The following is a 21,630-nucleotide window of genomic DNA, read 5'->3' on the forward strand; positions in this document are numbered from 1 at the left end:
AATAGGCTAAGAGACTAATAGGCAGTTACACCAATATCTTAAGTATGGGCCCTGCAAAGAGGATAGTAAGCAAACCAAAGACTCTCTTTAGTGAACCCAAAAAAATATGGATTTATTCCACAGCCAAATATAACTGTATACTCTTCATAAATATCACTTTGACTTATTCAACAGTACTAAAAAAAATATAAACTCATAAAAAGAAATAAAAAAAGCAAATAAAAAAAAATTCAATTAAATTGTCCACCCCTCAGTTCTTTTGTTATTACCCGGGTAGTGTTTCATTCAGTTCAATACATCCCTTTAGTTCTTATTTATCTCCTCTTCAGTTGCAATTCATTTTTTTTCTTGATGAGTTTTCCTTGAAAATTTTGTTCAGTCAGTCAAGTCAGTACGTTCTGTTTTTTTCAGTCAACTATGTAGTTTTAGTTCAGTTAGGGGCCCCTTTCTTTTTGTATATTTTGCTTAAGCTTATCTGCAAATCCAAGTGGAGATCTGGTGCATCTAAATCCAGCGGCGTCTCCTCTCTGACTCAAACACACGTGACAGCAGCAGTTGTTGTCCCTCCCACTTGCTGAAGATCCTCTGCTGACCCCTCTTGGAAGTCGACCCCCCCCCCAAAAAAAAACAACCGGAGAATCGTCATCCAAAACACATCTAATAATGATCCTCCTTCATCCTGCCGTAAACAATGGTATCCTGGAACAAGTTAAGCATCTTCTGGACTACTTTTAACACTGAACTTTAACAAATAAAAACAAGTTTTCCCCTTCACTCTTTTGCTCGTCATGTGTCGCTGGACTTCTTTCGTTTTCCTTCCGTGTGCTGCGCTTCCCCTCCCCCTTTCTTCTACATATCGCTACTCCCTAAGGTGCATTTTGCAGACGCTTAGCGCCAGCCTCAGGATTTTTCATGAACTGCAATAATAACTCTGCTACTCAGCTCAATTAAATATCTGTTAAAAGTGAGAGGGTTTCATATGAATTAGTGCATACACAATAACTAATGAAGGTTTGACTTGAACTGTAACATACAAACAACTATACACAGTGTTTAAAAGTAGGGTTTAGACTATCTGTTAAATTTATGGGGGTTACACTGCCAAAAAGGCAAGTAAGGCATTTTAGCAAGCAGAAAAAGCATACATCATAAAAGTGATTCATAGCAAGAGTTGTCATAGACAACTGGACTTGATAGAGTTCTTGAAGACATTTCACCTTTCATTCAAGAAGCTTCTTCAGTTCTGACTGACTGGTTAGGAGTTCCAAACTTCCAACCAGTCAGAACTGAAGAACTGAATAAGAAATTCCTCAAAAACCTACTTGGTGGTAAACCTGATTCTGATTCTGTTTGGGCATCTCCCTCCTCTCTGCCCACCTGGTATGTCCACAGAGATAAAATGTCACTGTTCAATTATTTTTTATGTTGCATCAAAATATATAAATATCAGTGCATGCTTTTGGTGTACAGTAAGGTGCATGTGATGACACACTGTGGGTTGGCCTTTGAATGCAGCATGACATCCACACAGAAGTGGGCAGAAAAAGGTTGGACCCTCTTACAGTTGTTGTTGGTGATGTCTTGTTCTCAGACTGAGGAGCTGGTGTGCAGGCAGAGAGGGGAACCTGAGAACCCTCAACTATCCAAGGATGGAGACATTATCCTGGGGGGAATCTTCTCCTTCCACCTGAAGTGGGAAAACAGACAGGATACCTACATGGACAAGCCCCCACCACTGCAATGCACCAGGTAAATTATACAGTAAATGTCTATTTTGATTTCAGATATCTATGAGGAAGTGTGTACAGGTACTTAACAGGTGCAAAAAGGTCATCAAACTAAGTATTAATATAAAAGAAACTTCTTATTGTGTATATCAATACCATCAATGCTTTAATTTATTCTGCTGTTATTTTTATTTGAAGGACAAATTGGTACCATCTATTTGTAAACAGTTAAATAACACAATATAAATATTTTTCTATTTAAAATATCTAATATTAAATTAGAAAAAAAAACAGGTAAATATAAAAGATTTTCAAGAAATGTTCATTGTTGTGCATGTTAATACCATCACATGCTTTCATTTAGTATGCTCATTTCATAGACAAATTGTTTCTAATTACATCTCTTTATGACAATCCACATGAAGTTTGCATTTCAGAGGAGTCCAGTATGCTCAGGCTATGCTTTTTGCCATAGAGGAGATTAATAACAGCACAGACCTACTGCCTGGTATCTCTCTGGGCTATAAGATCTATGATGCTTGTGCCTCTATTGCCAGAGGAGTGAGGGTTGCACTGGCCTTGGCTAATGGAAATGAAGTTGTATTTTCCCCCTCCAAAGCACCATGTACAAGACCTGCCCAAGTGCAGGCTATTATGGGAGAGACCTTTTCCTCTCTATGCATGGCCATAGCTACTGTCATTGGACCATTTCGTATCCCAATGGTGGGTAAGATTAGCAAAAATGTAATCCTATTTGTAACAAAAATATATCATTGAATGTTCCAGTAAATGTTGTATCTTATGTGATTTTAAGAAAATCATTTCTTTTCTTTTAGATCAGCCATCTTGCTACTTGTGCTTGTCTCAGTGATAAAACCAAGTACCCATCCTTCCTCAGAACAATACCCAGTGACTACTACCAGAGCAGAGCTCTGGCCCAGTTGGTCAAACACTTTGGTTGGACTTGGGTTGGAGCTATTAGAACAAATGATGATTACGGCAATAATGGCATGGCCACATTTACAGAAACCGCCCAGCAGCTGGGCATCTGTATAGAGTACTCTGTATCTCTCTACAGAACAGATCCACCAGACCAAATACAAAAGATAATTAACATTATCAAGGCTTCCACTTCTAAGGTGATTGTCACTTTCATCTCCACCACTGAGTTGTATTTGGTAATAGATGAGTTGTCTCGTCAGAACTTGACTGGGTATCAGTGGGTAGGCACTGAGGCCTGGATTTTTGATTCTGAAACTGCAGCAAAGAATAGGGATCACATTCTGGATGGTGCTATAGGTCTGTCCATCCCCAAAGCACATGTCAGTGGCATGAAAGAGTTCATGTTGGATGTGAAGCCACTCAATTCACCTAGTAATGAGTTTTTTACAGAGTTTTGGGAGACATTATTTCACTGCAGGTTTAAGAAGTCAGAGTCATCAGAAGTGAATCAGAGAGAATGTACTGGACATGAAGATCTGACAGGAATGAAAAACAGCTTCACTGATATGTCACTCATGCCTCTCTTTTACAATGTGTACAAAGGAGTGTATGCTGTGGCCCATGCACTTCATGAAATTCTCAGCTGTAATAAAACATGTAACAACAAGGTGCAGCTTGATCCATTTGTGGTGAGTTGAACATCAAAGACTTGATTTAAAGTTTTTACAATAAATCACATTTTTAAAGAAGTTGGTCTGAATTATTAAATATAAATTGGTACAGTCTTCATCATGCTGTTGAGACAGTACAATTACATCATATTTGTCAGCTAATGATCACCACTGATGCATGTCTTCTTAGATTTTACAGCATATAAAAATGATTCGGTTCAAAACAAAGGAAGGAGATGAGGTTTACTTTAATGAGAATGGAGATCCAGCAGCAAAGTATGAAATTATAAACTGGCAGCCAACAGAAAAAGGCATTGTGGACTTTGTCACAGTTGGTGTCTATGATGCATCTTTACCTGCAGACAAACAGCTGAATCTGCAAAAAAGGTCTTTATTTTGGGCACAGAACTCAAAACAGGTAAGTTTCAATGTGATCACTTTAATTTTTAATGAAAATGTACTTGAATAGTTGTAAGTTATAGCTACTTTTACTGTATCATAATATTTTGTGTATATGCATCAAAATTATTAATTGATGCTTTAAAGACAACCCCTTGTCAAAATGAGTGCCCATGAATTTTTCTCATTTTCCTTTTCGTCATGTAGGTACCTTTGTCAGTTTGCAGTGAGAAATGTCCCCCAGGAACTCGCAAAGTTCTGCAGAAAGGAAAGCCTGTCTGCTGCTATGACTGTTTAAGATGTGCAGATGGAGAAATAAGCAATGTTACAGGTGTAGTAATATTTACTGCAAAACCAAAATCTAAAAATTGCCATGGTTGCATCCCAATTATACCAAAGTCACTGAAGCAAGTCAAAAAGCAATATTATAAGTCTGCAGGGTCTTGCAAATGCCAACTCAAAAATACAACAGAACATTTTTTCCAATCTTATTTCCCTATTATTTATATTATATAGTAATCATGTAGGGTCTAGTTGTGATAGAAAAGAGATCAAGTGTAATGTCTAACACATGCACTGATACCATTTTTCAGATTCTATCACCTGTGTGAGATGTGACCCTGAGTTCTGGTCAAATAAGAGAAGAGATGCCTGTGTAAAGAAGGAGGCAGAGTTTCTATCATATGAAGAGATTATGGGAGCACTGCTCACTGCAGCCTCTCTGTTTGGAACATGCCTGACTGCTGTTGTGGCATTTATTTTCTTCAGATACAGACAGACTCCTGTTGTCAGAGCCAACAACTCTGAGTTGAGCTTCCTGCTGCTCTTCTCCTTGAGTCTGTGTTTCCTGTGTTCTCTGACCTTCATCGGCCGGCCCTCTGAGTGGTCCTGCATGCTGCGACATGCAGCGTTCGGCATCACCTTTGTCCTCTGTATCTCTTGTGTTCTGGGTAAAACAATAGTGGTGTTAATGGCCTTCAGAGCCACACTTCCAGGCAGTAATGTGATGAAATGGTTTGGGCCTGTGCAGCAGAAACTCAGTGTTCTGGGTTTCACTCTTATACAAGTTGTCATATGTATCCTCTGGTTAACAATTTCTCCTCCTTTTCCATCTAAGAATTTTCAGAAGTTCAAGGACAAAATCATCTTGGAGTGTGCTCTGGGCTCAGCTGTAGGATTTTGGTCTGTTCTTGGTTACATAGGACTTCTGGCCATGTTATGTTTTATTCTCGCTTTTCTGGCTCGGAAACTTCCTGATAATTTCAATGAAGCCAAATTTATCACTTTCAGCATGCTGATATTCTGTGCAGTATGGATCACTTTTATCCCAGCGTATGTCAGCTCTCCTGGGAAGTTCAGTGTAGCTGTGGAGATATTTGCTATTCTGGCTTCAAGTTTTGGACTGCTCATTTGTATTTTTATTCCAAAATGTTATGTTATCTTACTGAAACCAGAGAAAAATACAAAAAAGAATATCATGGGGAAGGGGGCACCAAAATCATTCTGAAAACTTTAAATAATATGGTGGCAAAGTCATTTAGTGCCATTATAATATTTGAATAATAATTTGTTAAGCAGACTGTCAAGTGGACATTTATATTCATTTTATCGGAGACTAGCATTGTATTACTGTAGTATTTTTGTCGTTTTCCAATGTATATTATTAATATCCCTTCTGTGTCTCTCATCTGTAATCAGAGAAGTCCTCTGTGTTTTAGACCCATCACTTCTCAGAAGATAAAGCATTTCTGTACACAGAAATAAATTTGGAGTGGTATTTACTTAAAAAAAGCTTGGTAACAATTAACACACAGAAATTCTTAGTAATATTTCCTTTGGAAATCTTCAAGTAAAGTTTACTTACACCTAAGAATAGTTAAATCTGAAATACTCAAGTAGATTTTACTAGCAATTTTCTTTCTTGGACATAAAATGTACTAATGCCTTGCTTGTAAATTTTACTCACTACCTTTGTACATAATTACAAAAACCCTATAAAAAGTGTTTGGTATTTCAGGATTCTTTTAATAGCTTTAATTTTTTAAGTAACTCTTTCATAATATTCCATCTATCTACCACTAATCTATAGCCTTATTCTAATATGGATTTCTTGTATTTTTCATATGGGCTACTTTTTAAGTAATAAAATTGTGTTCATATAAGGCTTCTACAAAACATGAACTAACAGATGTCTATTGAACAGCAGCACCTTTATTATGTTTTCCCCAACACAGATGCAAGAGGTTATGGCTTACAGCAGGGCCATTCAGTTACAAATTCAATCAGGCCAGATTTTAAAACCAAGAAATTTAGCTGGGCCAGACATTTTCAGTGACTGGTAAGCAGCAGGTAATGACAAATTTTAAACCAACACAAATTAATGTAATGAAAAACAAACAACGTTTTTTCATTGTTTCCCTTTTAAATTTGGTCACATCTGACACAAGCACATCAAAAAGTGCATAAAAGCCAAAAGTACTGTAACTTGACAGAACCTGAGGTAGTAAAAATTTTTTTCCCCACAAAATATAAAAATAAAAATAAAAACCTGACCCTGGTGCAGCTCAAAGTACAGGGCTAATCAATTACAAATTCAATACAATTAATCTTTTATCATTTTTTTATTCATCCACGATGGCCAACATGCAGTCTTTCACGGTTTGTGAGTCTGTGAATGGTCTTTTTTTTCTTGCCAGGATCCAGAACAAATGGAGGGAAGCTGCTGCAGCTCTCTGTTGGGCTGTGCATGACCGCATCATCGTAGTACAGCTCTGGTTGCAAGATGCAATCAAACTCTGCACTTTTGCAGCCCTCTCCTGTGATCCATCGATAAAGTTTGTCTGGGAAGTCCAGTGTTTCTCAATGTGGTGCCTCTGAAGATTGTAATCTTTAAACACTGCAACTCACTTGCAAATTAGCCACATCGGTTTGATACTTGGATTTGGCAGCAAAATAAAATATATAAGTATTTGTCAGTCCAGGCAAGGTTAACCTGATGGTTTTCATTGTCAATTTTGCATTTCTTGGTTGAGAAAGAATTGGTTTTAGAGGTTGTATTATAGGACTACTACTTCTAACATTACCACTAGTACACACACATTTTCACAACAATGTTGAGTGCTGCAATGCTATGCAGAGTGTTGCATTCAAGATCTGAACTATTGTATGAATTTCTGAAATGTCTGTAAGGTCACAGAATATGATTTTCTTGGTTTTTCTCTGCTTTTCTGGTTGGGCCACGACCTGGACAGTCAGGGTTTAGTTCTGGGCCGCATGTAGCCCAGGGGCTGCCATTTGAAGGGGCCTGGTGTAGGGTATCATGCTTGGTTTGTGATATTATAGGCAACTATGTCATGGTTGGAGTTCTATGCTAGGGTATAAGCCTCTCCTGTGATGTCATAATTATGTCACAGGTTCAGAATTTTATAGACCTTGAGAAGATGATATCGACTGAGCTGGAGTCGACCTAACTCCCTTAGATAGGATGCGTGGTGCTTACCTCCCCCACACGTTGAGAGGTGAACGAGTTGAGTCACTGGCGATGCATTAATCGGCCTTGGGAAAGCTGGGCTCAACTCATTTTGACCCCTCCTCTGTTGCTGTGGACTGAAGAACCCCCGCAGACACTGGTTATTTTTCCCCTCAGACTCTCCATCAAGCAGTGGATGACGACATCTGTTCTGCCTTCAATGTGTTGCTGTTTGACAGAAATAAATTTATTTCAGAGAACAATATATATATATTTCAATCAGGAGAGACTAAGAGTAAAAGGGAAATGGTTTATTGGCACATGCATGACATATATGAAACATGAACAGTCTTTGGCGGTTAGACCCCATTGAGGTGAAACAATATGTATATACTATAAATATATATGAATGGGGGTGATGAAGCTGTAGAGAAGAGAACCCCCCGGGGTCTAGACACTGGTGGTGGTGGTGAAGAGGTGCGAAGCAGAGACTGGTGAGGTGAAGTGGCTCTGGACTCCTGCTGCCTGGACTTGAAGATTGGAGGAGAGGGCGTCGGGGAGGATCGAGGTGAACACCGTGTGGCTGTAGACTCCTGCTTCCTGGACCTGAAGACTGGAGGAGAGGGCTTCAGGGAGGATCGAGGTGAACATCTTGTGGCTACCTGGGTCCAATGACTGGAGGAGAGAGGGGTGGAGGAGGGTCGCGCTACTGACTGAATGACAACTGATGGAGCAAAAACAGAGGCGATTTAAAGTTTGGCAGCAGCAAATTGACTGGCTATCGCGACCGTGGCAAAATCTGATTGGATAGTAAAGACGAAGGTGAACGCCCACAAACAGCTGATTAGAGGGAATAGAAGGGGAGAGCTGGAGTAAAGGAAATTTATGAATGAAGGCAGTGTAATAGAAGGTCTTCCTGATTGAACTTACGCTGAGCTTCATATCTCCATATCAGAGACAGATGCTAATGTAAGCCTGCAACAGTGTCTAAAATGGCAAGCTGAGAAAGGTGGTAAAAAAAAAAAAAAATAATAATAATAATAATTTGGGCTCTCCTTGGGCTAAGCAGCTAAGTAAGCTGCCAAAAAGGCAAGTAAGGCATTTTAGCAAGCAGAAAAAGCAAACATCGTAAAAGTGATTCATAGCAAGAGTTGTCATAGTCAACTGGACTTGATAGAGTTCTTAAAGACTTTTCACCTCTCATTCAAGAAGCTTCTTTAGTTCCAACTGGTTGGGATAAACCTGATTCTGATTCTGTTTGGGCATCTCCCTCCTCTCTGCCCACCTGGTATGTCCACAGAGATAAAACGTCACTGTTCAATTATTTTTTATGTTGCATCAAAATATATAAATATCACTGCACGCTTTTGGTTTACAGTAATGTGCATGTGATGCCACACTGTGGTTTTGCCTTTGAATACAGCATGACATCCACACAGAGGTGGGCAGAAAAGGGTTGGACCCTCTTACAGTTGTTGTTGGTGATGTCTTGTTCTCAGACTGAGGAGCTGGTGTGCAGGCGGAGAGGGGAACCGGAGAACCCTCAACTATCCAAGGATGGAGACATTATCCTGGGGGGAATCTTCTCCTTCCACCTGAAGTGGGAAAACAGACAGGATACCTACATGGACAAGCCTGCACCACTGCAATGCACCAGGTAAATTATACAGTAAATATCTATTTTGATTTCAGATATCTATGAGGAAGTGTGTACAGGTACTTAACAGGTGCAAAAAGGTCATCAAACTAAGTATTAAAATAAAAGAAACTTCTTATTGTGTATATTAATATCATCAAATGCTTTTATTTATCTTGCTGTTATTTTTATTTGAAGGACAAATTGGTACCATCTATTTGTAAACAGTTAAATAACATACTATAAATATTTTTCTATTTAAAATATCTAAGATTAAATTAGAAAAAAAAAGGTAAATATAAAAGATTTTCAAGAAATGTTCATTGTTGTGCATGTTAATACCATCACATGCTTTCATTTAGTATGCTCATTTCATTTCATAGACAAATTGTTTCTAATTACATCTATTTACTGTGTATTTATGACCGTCCACTTGAAGTTTGCATTTCAGAGGAGTCCAGTTTGCTCAGGCTATGCTTTTTGCCATAGAGGAGATTAATAACAGCACAGACCTACTGCCTGGTATCTCTCTGGGCTATAAGATCTATGATGCTTGTGCCTCCATTGCCAGAGGAGTGAGGGTTGCACTGGCCTTGGCTAATGGAAATGAAGTTGTATTTTCCACCTCCAAGGCACCATGTACAAGACCTGCCCAAGTGCAGGCTATTATGGGAGAGACCTTTTCCTCTCTATGCATGGCCGTAGCTACTGTCATTGGACCATTTCGTATCCCAATGGTGGGTGAGATTAGCAAAAATATAATCCTATTTGTAACAAAAATATATCATTGAGTATTCCAGTAAATGTTGTATATGTCTTATGTGATTTTAAGAAAAGCATTTCTTTTCTTTTAGATCAGCCATCTTGCTACTTGTGCTTGTCTCAGTGATAAAACCAAGTACCCATCATTCCTCAGAACAATACCCAGTGACTACTACCAGAGCAGAGCTCTGGCCCAGTTGGTCAAACACTTTGGTTGGACTTGGGTTGGAGCTATTAGAGCAAATAATGATTATGGCAATAATGGCATGGCCACATTTATAGAAACCGCCCAGCAGCTGGGCATCTGTATAGAGTACTCTGTAGCTTTCTTTAGAACAGATCCACCAGACCAAATACAAAAGATAGTTAACATTATCAAGGCTTCCACTTCTAAGGTGATTGTCACTTTCACCCCCCCCACTGAGTTGTATTTGGTAATAGATGAGTTGTCTCGTCAGAACTTGACTGGGTATCAGTGGGTAGGCACTGAGGCCTGGATTTTTGATTCTGAAAGTGTAGCAAAGAATAGGGATCACATTCTGGATGGTGCTATAGGTCTGTCCATCCCTAAAGCACATGTCAGTGGCATGAGAGAGTTCATGTTGGATGTGAAGCCACTCAATTCTTCTAGTAATGAGTTTTTTACAGAGTTTTGGGAGGCATTATTTCACTGCAAGTTTAAGCAGTCAAAGTCATCAGCAGTGAATCAGAGAGAATGTACTGGACATGAAGATCTGACTGGAGTGAAAAACAGCTTCACTGATATGTCACTCATGCCTATATTTTACAATGTGTATAAAGGAGTGTATGCTGTGGCCCATGCACTTCATAATATTCTCAGCTGTAATAAAACATGTAACAACAAGGTGCAGCTAGATCCATTTGTGGTGAGTTCAAAGACTTGATTTAAAGTTTTCACATTAAATCACATTTATAAAGAAGATGGTCTGAATTATTAAATATAAATTGTTACAGTCTTTATGATGCTGTTTAGACAATCCAATAACATCATATTTGTCAGCTAATGATCACCACTGATGCATGTCTTCTTAGATTTTACAGCATATAAAAATGATTCAGTTCAAAACAAAGGAAGGAGATGAGGTTTATTTTAATGAGAATGGAGATCCAGCAGCAAAGTATGAAATTATAAACTGGCAGCCAACAGAAAAAGGCATTGTGGACTTTGTCACAGTTGGTGTCTATGATGCATCTTTACCTGCAGACAAACAGCTGAATCTGCAAAAAAGGTCTTTATTTTGGGCACAGAACTCAAAACAGGTAAGTTTCAATGTGATCACTTTAATTTTTAATGAAAAAGTATTTGACTAGTTGTAAGTTATAGCTACTTTTACTGTATCATAATGTTTTGTTTAGATGCATCAAAATTAGTAATTGATGCTTTAAAGACAACCCCTTGTCAAAATGAGTGCCCATGCATTTTTCTCATTTTCCTTTTCGTCATGTAGGTGCCTTTGTCAGTTTGCAGTGAGAAATGTCCCCCAGGAACTCGCAAGGTTCTGCAGAAAGGAAAACCTGTCTGCTGCTATGACTGTTTAAGATGTGCAGAGGGAGAAATAAGCAACATTACAGGTGTAGTAATATTTATTGCAAAACCAAAATCCAAGAATTGCCATGGTTGCATGCCAATTATACCAAAGTCACTGAAGCAAGTCAGAAAGCAATATTATAAGTCTGCAGGATCTTGAAAATGCATATCAAGCTTATCACAATTTAAAAAATGTATGTAACACAAACGTATTTGTAAATGAATGCAATGATATCAACCAATGAAAATCAGCTATTACTCATGATACAAAAAGACCTACATTATTTTCTACCCTCTCTTAGTGGCATCTGAACATGCAGATAGTTTTGGTCTTTTCTTCTGAGATTTTGATATCTGCCGTACTTGACGAAAACCAGAAAGATTCCCACACATTCTCTGGCTTTCTGCTGATGTATTAAATATCCGACGTTTTGGTCTGGATGACATTCATCAAGTAAGGTCATCCAGACCAAAATGTCAGATATTTAATACATCAGCAGAAAGCCAGACAGGGTGTAGGAGTTTTTCTGGTTTTCTTCAAGTTGACTCTTCCTCCAACACACCTGTCATACATTCAGGTGTGCAAAGACCTTTTTGTTTGTCAACTTAAAAAAACCTAGAATAATGTAGAATATTACTGTTGTTCTTTTTGTCTTGACTGATTTTTTCCCATCTTATTTTCGTATTATTTATATTATATAGTAATCATGTAGGGTCTAGTTGTCATAGAAAAGAGATCAAGTGTAATTAAGAAGTCTAACACCTGTTCCAATATTACTTTTCAGACTCTATCACCTGTGTGAGATGTGACCCTGAGTTCTGGTCAAATGAGAGAAGAGATGCCTGTGTAAAGAAGGAGGCAGAGTTTCTATCATATGAAGAGATTATGGGAGCACTGCTCACTGCAGCCTCTCTGTTTGGAACATGTCTGACTGCTGTTGTGGCATTTATTTTCTTCAGATACAGACAGACTCCTGTTGTCAGAGCCAACAACTCTGAGTTGAGCTTCCTGCTGCTCTTCTCCTTGAGTCTGTGTTTCCTGTGTTCTCTGACCTTCATCGGCCGGCCCTCTGAGTGGTCCTGTATGCTGCGACACACAGCGTTCGGCATCACCTTTGACCTCTGTATCTCTTGTGTTCTGGGGAAAACAATAGTGGTGTTAATGGCCTTCAGAGCCACACTTCCAGGCAGTAATGTGATGAAATGGTTTGGGCCTGTGCAGCAGAAACTCAGTGTTCTGGGTTTCACTCTTATACAAGTTGTCATATGTATCCTCTGGTTAACAATTTCTCCTCCTTTTCCATTTAAGAATTTGAAGGAGTCCAAGGAGAAAATCATCTTGGAGTGTGCTCTGGGATCAGCTGTAGCCTTTTGGGCTGTACTTGGTTACATAGGACTTCTGGCCATGTTATGTTTTATTCTCGCTTTTCTGGCTCGAAAACTTCCTGATAATTTCAATGAAGCCAAACTGATCACCTTCAGCATGCTGATATTCTGTGCAGTATGGATCACTTTTATCCCAGCGTATGTCAGCTCTCCTGGGAAGTTCAGTGTAGCTGTGGAGATATTTGCTATTCTGGCTTCAAGTTTTGGACTGCTCATTTGTATTTTTATGCCAAAATGTTATGTTATCTTACTGAAACCAGAGAAAAATACAAAAAAGAATATGATGGGGAAGGGGGCACAAAAATCATTCTGAAAACTTAAATTTACACATTTGCTAAGACATTCAAATGCCATAACCTTTCTAAATAAATCTTGATTTTAAAAAAGCAGACTGTCAAGTAGACATATATCTTCATTTTCTTGAACATTTGCATTGCACTACCATATTATTTCTTTCACGTTTTTCTACTGTAAATCAAATAATTAAATCCACATTTTCACGGATAAAAATGTATTTGGCTTGATATGTTTGTTTTCCTCTGATCTCATCAGGCTTGACTTCAACAATGACAACTTCCTCCTTGTTGTTTAAAAGTCCTGCAGTCAGCTGTAGAGCTTATTGATTGAGTCTGAAGAAAAAAGAAGGGCTATACCATTGTTGCGGCTGCTCCTCTTGGTTCTGCTGATGTGCTGAAGTGACTCAAGATGATGGCCTTGTTATTGGAGGCATCTTTTCACTTCACATTGTATCAAGACTATTTCTCCCGTAATATATTACATATATACAGGGAATGATTGCCCTGTCAGGGTACTTTTTCGCGGCACACCCATTTGCATGGCCATGCATTAAGGTTTACCTGTAAAGCACCTGTGCTGGTATCAAAACTTTTGATCTCACCTGAGTCACTAATGCTGGTCTGCTGCTGAGGTCAGATGTTGAAAGTTAGCTTACAGTCCAAAGCGCACTGCTTGTGGTTGCCAGATGCGTTAAGTGATAGTGCCTGTTAAGCACAGACCAAGTTGGCCTACAGTGGATGTCTCTTTTTTGTTATCTCAACCTCAATTAAAACAGCAAGCACAATATCAAAAAAATAAATGTTAATAAAAGTGACAAACCGTGCATTCTTTCTAGTAGATGTGGCAAAGTAAAAAAACAAAAATTTGTAAAAACAAATGTGTAAATTATAAAACATTGAGTTGGTTTATTGAGACATACATATACGTCATCTACACACGGACTGCTATGACTGGTGGAACTCATGGAATGGGATTTATTAATTTGTGAAATTTGCTGAAAAGTTACGGTGATCGGACAAAATTGCAAGATATTGCAGAATTCATGAAGACGAATTGAATTCTGTGAATTGAATTGGATGAATTGAATTGAATTTGTGTGATTTGTTGTGATCACAACATTGCAACTTCCCAGAGAGACTGAATAACAAGGCTTTAGTAAAAACAACGACCTCCAAGGGCTAGTACAAGACCTCAAGTGTGGCAATCCAGCATGGGTATTCTTTTGTTGTGAGTTAATATGCCATTCAAAGATGGCCATGATAAGTGTGTGTTGTGTTTGGGAGATCACCATTCAATATTATGCAGGGAGAACCCATAATCATGAATGACTGAAAACAAAGCAAAAGCTAAAGTAAGCAGGTTCTTCCTTTCCCCCCTAGGCAGGCTTCCAACAGTTCAGAGTGGAATTCGACACAGAACCATTAAAATGAAAGGTGTAGGATCCTGTTTTTATACTAACGGTGTGTTAGACAGTACAATGATAAACCCTGGTTCACATCCAAACTCAGACAGATAAGGCTGCAGAAGAAAGAGGCCAGAGGGGAAAGGTATAGACAGTCGAAAGTGCAGGTTTAGCAAGGCTATGAGAGAAGCTAAACAACTGCAGTCAGAGAAATTCCAAAACCAATTCTCAGCCAGTGACTGTGCTTCTATCTGAAAAGAGTACAGGTAGATCACAAACTACAAAACTAAATCCCCTGATGAAGAAAACTTGTACTTCTGGTCAGACTGCACTTTAACAAACAGAAGAATAAACTTGGTTATCCTCAGGTGTTGACTGAATGAGTTTAGAAGAAATTGGTACAGCGTGTACACATGGACCAAGTTAAAAAACCTTAAAGAATAAATAGACATACTCAGTTTTATACAATATGTCTCATGTCACACAAAAACACATTATCACATTATCATGACAAGACTGGGCACCAAATAACATGAAAAACAACGTATAACATCAATGTCACAAAAGGTGTTAGGACTTTATCTTACTTTTACTTTGTTAGGACTTTAGGATATATGTGGCACTCTTACCACGTATCACAAAACATTCTAATTTAAAGGGAATTGAGGCCTCTCAGTTCAACTATGTCAAGAATTTATTAAAGTTCTTAATAGCTGTCTTTACTTGTTAATTCTCGGCCAGCCCCTCACTTCATAAACAACTTGATGAACTGAGTGACTTTTTCTCTCCTTTTGAAAGACAATGTGACCGTCCTCCATGACTCCATTCACCAGCTGAAGCTCACTAGGTCCTAGTTACATCAGCAGTCCCTTCATGCCAAAAATGAAACATATATGCATCCTAATGAGATGTATCGATATGCTAGTGCTGCACTGATTTCCATACATTCACATTCACATACAGCTTTTTAGCAATATAGGTCTGAATCGATGCATTCACATCTAATACATTGCCTGATGCATCAGATGCATGAGGGAATTGTTGCACTTCTGCCAGTTACATGTTTGCATGCCATTCGTGCATTGTATTACTTTTTGCAGTTATTGATGTAAAATACATCATTTGTGCTTTCAATTCTCAAAGCAGGACGTCTCAAACTCTTACAGAGTGTTAATAAACGAGGCTTCCCTTGCACAGCCAATGTGTAAGTAATCTGGTGCTGGTTGGTCGCGGGAACATATTATCAAAATAACCACCATGTACTGAACTGGCTTTACATTGACTTTGTTAAAAGTGAATAATGTGTTTCGCCCATAGCTTCTTCAGGTTCGCTCAGACTGTTACTGAGTGCTGTTAAAAGGCATGTAGGCATCAAAATTAGTATGAGCATATATGTACAAAGTACAAATATTCATTGGAAAGGAGTTGCATATCATTGCATTCTGTTTTAGTTATGTTATACACAGCATCCCGACTTTTTTAGAATCGATGTTGTACATTAACACATTTTTCCTGGTAATACCATCTTGCACATTTCAAATATTTTTATTCTCTTACTGAATACTTTGCACATTCCTGCACAAAAACCATACAGCTCTTTCAGTTATATAATAAAATGAACATATTTATTTTTATAATATTTGATATGTTATTGCCAAATTTCTATTTTCTATTTATTCTTCTTGAGGTGCAGTAGTCACTTTTTTATCTTTCTTTAAATTTTTTAAACATACTGTGCTTATTGCCATGCATTAAAACTTGAAGGCTAATTCCCGTGAAAATCTATTTGGCAATAAACCTGGCTCTGATTCTGTTTTTGCATCCCTCCCCTCAACCCACCTGGTATGTCCACAGAGATAAAACATCACTATTCAATTATTTTTTATGCAGAACCAAAATGTATAAATAACAGTGCAATGTTGTGACTAGCATTAAGTTTTATGCCACCCAGTTGTTTAGCCCTCTTAGACATGACATCCACACAAAGGTGGCCAGAAAAGGGTTGGTCACTCTTACACCTGTTGTTAGTGACGTCTTTCTCTCAGGCTGAAGAGCTGGTGTGCAGGCAGATTGGAGATCCTGAGAACCCCCAGCTATCTAAGAATGGAGACATTATGTTGGGGGGAATCTTCTCTTTCCACAACAAGTGGAAAAACAGACAGGATGCCTACATGCACAAACCACTGCCACTGCAGTGCACCAGGTAAATTATACTGTAAATATCAATTCAGATTTCAAATGTCTCAGATGAAGTGAGTATATTGATATGAAAAACTGCTTTCATAGTCTATATAATTTCTATTTCAAAGACAAATTGGTTGAAAATTGAACTATTTGTAACTGTTCACATGAAGTTTGAATTTCAGAGGGGTCCAGTATGCCCAGGCAATGCTTTTTGCCATAGAGGAGATTAATAACAGCACAGACCTACTGCCTGGTATCTCTCTGGGTTATAAGATTTATGATGCTTGTGTGTTCATTGCCAGAGGAGTGAGGGTTGCACTGGCCTTGGCTAATGGTAATGAAGTTGTGTTTGAACCCTCCCAAACACCATGTACAAGACCTGCCCAAGTGCAGGCTATTATGGGAGAGACTTTTTCCTCTCTTTGCATGGCCGTAGCTACTGTCATTGGACCATTTCGTATCCCGATGGTGAGTAAGACTGGTAAAAATGCAATTCTATTTGTGAAAAAAATAAGTTATTCAATAATTGGTCAGTTGGTAATAGCTGAATGGCTTTTAAAAAGAGTTGTAATATGCTGTGTAAATGTTTTACATTTTATATCTGTATCTCAGGATGTCATTTCCCTTTCAGATCAGCCATCTTGCTACTTGTGCTTGTCTCAGTGATAAAACCAAGTACCCATCCTTCCTCAGAACAATACCCAGTGACTACTACCAGAGCAGAGCCCTGGCCCGGTTGGTCAAACACTTTGGTTGGACTTGGGTTGGAGCTATTAGAACAAATGATGATTATGGCAATAATGGCATGGCCACATTTACGGAAACGGCCCAGCAGCTGGGCATCTGTATAGAGTACTCTGTAGCTATTTTTAGAAATGATCCACCAGGAAAAATTCAAAGGATAGTTGACATTATCAAGGCTTCCTCTTCCAAGGTGATTGTCACTTTTCTCTCCCCCACTGAATTGTATGTTATAATAGATGAGATGTTTCACCACAACTTGACTGGGTATCAGTGGGTAGGCACTGAGGCCTGGATCTTTGATTCTGAAACTGCAGCAAGGAATAGACATCACATTCTGGATGGTGCTATAGGTCTGTCCATCCCTAAAGCACATGTCAGTGGCATGAAAGAGTTCATGTTGGATGTGAAGCCACTCAATTCATCTAGTAATGAATTGTTTACAGAGTTTTGGGAGACATTATTTAACTGTAAGTTCAAACAGTCAGAGTCATCAGCAGTGAATCAGAGAGAATGTACTGGACATGAAGATCTGACTGGAGTGAAAAACAGCTTCACTGATATGTCACTCATGCCTATATTTTACAATGTCTATAAAGGAGTGTATGCTGTGGCCCATGCACTTCATAATATTCTCAGCTGTAATAAAACATGTAACAACAAGGTGAAACTAGATCCATTCATGGTGAGTTAAACACCAGAGACTTAAATTAAAGTTTGTTTGTTTTTTTTTTTGTTGTTGTTGTTGTTGTCTTTAATTAAAACGCATGAACAAAGAAAATGATCTTTATATCAAAGGATAAATTGTTGCAGTCTGTATCATACAGAAAAATGAAAAATAAACCGAAAATAAACCTACAGTATGTTTGCCAGATAATCACACTGCATCATATCTTTTAGATTTTACAGCACATAAGAGAGATTCATTTCAGAACAAAGGAAGGAGATGAGGTTTACTTTAATGAGAATGGAGATCCAGCTGCAAAGTATGAAATTATAAACTGGCAGCCAACAGAAAATGGTATTGTGGACTTTGTCACAGTTGGTCTTTATGATGCATCTTTACCTGCAGACAAACAGCTGAATCTGCAAAATAAGTCTTTATTTTGGGCACAGAACTCACGACAGGTAAGTTTCAATGTGATCACTGTAAGCATCAATAGCACCACTGGTTTTAATTTATCAAAATTAACAAACAATGCTTCAAAAAGACAAAATCTTGTCAAAGTGAATGCCTAATTAAATTATTTTTCATTGTCATTGTATTCATTCAGGTGCCTTTGTCAGTTTGCAGTGAGAAATGTCCCCCAGGAACTCGCAAGGTTCTGCAGAAAGGAAAACCTGTCTGCTGTTATGACTGTTTAAGATGTGCAGAGGGAGAAATAAGCAACATTACAGGTTTAGTAATATTTAAGCAAGATGAAACAAAAATCTCTTTTATGTATCTTATTTTGCCAATTTTGAGAAATGCATAAATACACAATTTGATTTCAAAAGCGCAGATTTCCTGAAGGGATTATATGATAATTCTATCATGTTGAAGAAAAAAAATCATAGAATTTCATCAAAAATCACAAGTCACATATCCAAAACAAACTTGCCTGAAATCAGTCACATGAACTCATACACTGTGTTAGAAAATTATATCAAGGTCAAATCCCTAATGTAAGACAAAAAGAAACGTAACTCAAGTGTATTTGAAATTACTCTGATATCCCTGAAAAGATTGAGGCAGTCTGATGTCTTTAGCCCATAGATTCTCATACTCTCTGCGTCACCTTCATGGGAGGAGAAAGAAGAAAAATGTGTGTGAAACATAATAAAAATTTGTAATGAGTCTGTGAGTTCACTAAATTACAAAAAGGCATATGAACGATATACTCTTACATCCTCCTCATAATATCTTTGCATGCATTAAGTTTTGATCGCGCTTTTTAATTTATTGATTTCTCACTCTCCCTCTTTGAGTGCAATAAATGCACTGAGAGTGAATGACATGCATTTGCGCTACAGCAAGTGAAAATTGATGTAAAAACATGACAGCATGATAACTTCTTACGAAAATAAGGCATTAAGACATAACCATCTTGTTAACATTTTGTCACCATCTTACAGGCTTTAAAACATGCAACATAAAGACAAAAAAGACAAGTATCGGTCCTGAATAAGTCTAACAACTGTTTCAATATTATTTTTCAGATTCTATCACCTGTGTGAGATGTGACCCTGAGTTCTGGTCAAATGAGAGAAGAGATGCCTGTGTAAAGAAGGAGGCAGAGTTTCTATCATATGAAGAGATTATGGGAGCACTGCTCACTGCAGCCTCTCTGTTTGGAACATGCCTGACTGCTGTTGTGGCATTTATTTTCTTCAGATATAGACAGACTCCTGTTGTCAGAGCCAACAACTCTGAGCTGAGCTTCCTGCTGCTCTTGTCATTGACTCTGTGTTTCCTGTGTTCACTGACCTTCATCGGCCGGCCCTCTGAGTGGTCCTGTATGCTGCGACACACAGCGTTCGGCATCACCTTTGTCCTCTGTATCTCTTGTGTTCTGGGGAAAACAATAGTGGTGTTAATGGCCTTCAGAGCCACACTTCCAGGCAGTAATGTGATGAAATGGTTTGGGCCTGTGCAGCAGAAACTCAGTGTTCTGGGTTTCACTCTTATACAAGTTGTCATATGTATCCTCTGGTTAACAATTTCTCCTCCTTTTCCATCTAAGAATTTGAAGATGTTCAAGCACAAAATCATCTTGGAGTGTGCACTGGGATCAGCTGTAGGATTTTGGTCTGTACTTGGTTACATAGGACTTCTGGCCATGTTATGTTTTATTCTCGCTTTTCTGGCTCGAAAACTTCCTGATAATTTCAATGAAGCCAAATTTATCACCTTCAGCATGCTGATATTCTGTGCAGTATGGATCACTTTTATCCCAGCGTATGTCAGCTCTCCTGGGAAGTTCAGTGTAGCTGTGGAGATATTTGCTATTCTGGCTTCAAGTTTTGGACTGCTCATTTGTATTTTTATTCCAAAATGTTATGTTATCTTACTGAAACCAGAGAAGAATACAAAAAAGAGCATGATGGGAAAGGAGGCACCAAAAACATTCTGAGAAATGATGGTGTTTGAGACATTCTCCTGCTATTCTAATTTTACAAAATAATTTATTAAGCAGACTGTCAAGTAGACACCTATCCTTATTGTATCAAATATTTTTACTGTACTACTGAAATATTTTTCAGCAACACTGAATATATTTTATAAAATTGTGATCAAAGGTTAAAATTAATGGTTTCACATGCAAAAACATCTTTGGTTTGACTTGTTTGGTTTCCACTGAGTTCCACAATGATAACTTCCCCCTTGATGTTGAACATGTATAAATCCCTGAAATGAGCTGACTTTGGCCTGGCCTGAAGAGCACAGCAGAGCCATGTCCTTGTTGAGGCGGTTCCTCTTGGTTCTGCTAAAGGGAAGGGAAACTGTGTGCTGACCGCAAGGTCCAGCACAGCCAGCTGAACTGGCTCTACGTAGATGGTGACATATTACTGCAGGCATATTTTATTCGCACAATTCCAGAAACATGAAACAAATACTTATTGGGCCCTATAAGTGCACAGTGCAATAGTTTTAATTTACTGGTTTGAGAGCACACAAGGCAATGCGCTTCAAAAGCAGGCTTTGTGTGTAAATAGTTTATTTTATATTAACGCCTGCCAGAAGTAATACAATAAATGAACTGTAAATGTCATGCAAATATGTAACTTCCATTGTATTTTATAATTTGTTATGATCATCATTAGTATTATGCGGCTGCGCTGGCTGAAGATCTTGAAGCCAGTGGGCACCACACAGACACAAATACTGCAGGTACTCTCATGCTGACTGATCTGTTAAAGATGATCTGACAGCTGTGATCCCATCCCGTGAGACACACATGCATGCTGTTTAACAAAAATGAAAGATGTTTTATGATAATGGAGACGTGTGTGTGCCTTGGCCAAATGTGCCATTTGCTATCTTGTGCAGACGGACCTACTGGCCTGGTTTTAATAGGTCTTTGGTGCAAGTGGTTCCAACTACAATGTCCCATCTGATCTTTCCCACCATTGACTCGCCATACAACACTGACCTGAAAATAGCCAGAATGCTGTCTGAAATTACACATGCATCGCCTTGGGACACATTATGGTTAATGTTGAGATAAGATATCTAATAATCATTAAGAACGTAATGTTTTGTGGGGGCTTTTTTTTCTGTTTTTGATGTGGTATGTGGTATGTGAAAGTCTTTTGTGGGACGCATACTGAAAGGTAGCCATGGTTCACAAAGATTAATGAAACAAATAAACATAATTAACGGGCTTATATGATCTTGTGTTCACATTTGATTAGTAGTAATAAAAAATAAAGCAAAATATCTCAATGCATTTCTAACTATTTATGCATGAAAAGACTGTCAATG

General features: G+C 38.3%; 3 protein-coding genes across 3 annotated transcripts; all 3 read left to right on the forward strand.

Moving 5' to 3' along the window:
- Nucleotides 1–1,516: 1,516 nt before the first annotated feature.
- Nucleotides 1,517–5,246, forward strand: LOC146328834 (extracellular calcium-sensing receptor-like). The gene is made up of 6 exons (XM_084717838.1): nt 1,517–1,749; nt 2,153–2,450; nt 2,564–3,358; nt 3,531–3,758; nt 3,947–4,070; nt 4,333–5,246. Exons 1-6 carry the CDS (start codon nt 1,517–1,519, stop codon nt 5,244–5,246), a joined length of 2,592 nt encoding a protein of 863 aa, XP_084573964.1.
- Nucleotides 5,247–8,632: 3,386 nt separating this feature from the next.
- On the forward strand, nt 8,633–12,974 carry LOC146328835 (extracellular calcium-sensing receptor-like). Its single transcript, XM_084717841.1, has 6 exons — nt 8,633–8,865; nt 9,284–9,581; nt 9,699–10,493; nt 10,660–10,887; nt 11,076–11,199; nt 11,941–12,974. The coding sequence occupies exons 1-6, from the start codon at nt 8,633–8,635 to the stop codon at nt 12,852–12,854; spliced, it is 2,592 nt and encodes an 863-aa protein (XP_084573967.1). The 3' UTR covers nt 12,855–12,974.
- Nucleotides 12,975–16,137: 3,163 nt separating this feature from the next.
- LOC146328836 (extracellular calcium-sensing receptor-like) lies at nt 16,138–20,278 on the forward strand. The gene is made up of 6 exons (XM_084717836.1): nt 16,138–16,443; nt 16,595–16,892; nt 17,056–17,850; nt 18,066–18,293; nt 18,440–18,563; nt 19,365–20,278. Exons 1-6 carry the CDS (start codon nt 16,181–16,183, stop codon nt 20,276–20,278), a joined length of 2,622 nt encoding a protein of 873 aa, XP_084573962.1. The 5' UTR covers nt 16,138–16,180.
- The last annotated feature ends 1,352 nt before the right edge of the window (nt 20,279–21,630 follow it).

This window comes from Lutjanus erythropterus, chromosome 4, assembly GCF_056507025.1.
Source record: "Lutjanus erythropterus isolate fLutEry1 chromosome 4, fLutEry1.hap2, whole genome shotgun sequence".
In the NCBI taxonomy this organism is placed as follows: Eukaryota; Metazoa; Chordata; class Actinopteri; order Lutjaniformes; family Lutjanidae; genus Lutjanus; species Lutjanus erythropterus.

Coding starts and splice junctions, on each gene's coding strand:
- LOC146328836 (XM_084717836.1), top strand. CDS start 16,181: ATGCCACCCAGTTGTTTAGCCCTCTTAGACATGACATCCACACAAAGG. Junction 16,893..17,055: donor GACCATTTCGTATCCCGATG/GTGAGTAAGACT, acceptor TTTCCCTTTCAG/ATCAGCCATCTTGCTACTTG. Junction 18,294..18,439: donor GGGCACAGAACTCACGACAG/GTAAGTTTCAAT, acceptor GTATTCATTCAG/GTGCCTTTGTCAGTTTGCAG.
- LOC146328835 (XM_084717841.1), top strand. CDS start 8,633: ATGACATCCACACAGAGGTGGGCAGAAAAGGGTTGGACCCTCTTACAG. Junction 8,866..9,283: donor GCACCACTGCAATGCACCAG/GTAAATTATACA, acceptor GTCCACTTGAAG/TTTGCATTTCAGAGGAGTCC. Junction 11,200..11,940: donor AGAAATAAGCAACATTACAG/GTGTAGTAATAT, acceptor ATTACTTTTCAG/ACTCTATCACCTGTGTGAGA.
- LOC146328834 (XM_084717838.1), top strand. CDS start 1,517: ATGACATCCACACAGAAGTGGGCAGAAAAAGGTTGGACCCTCTTACAG. Junction 1,750..2,152: donor CCACCACTGCAATGCACCAG/GTAAATTATACA, acceptor ATCCACATGAAG/TTTGCATTTCAGAGGAGTCC. Junction 2,451..2,563: donor GACCATTTCGTATCCCAATG/GTGGGTAAGATT, acceptor CTTTTCTTTTAG/ATCAGCCATCTTGCTACTTG.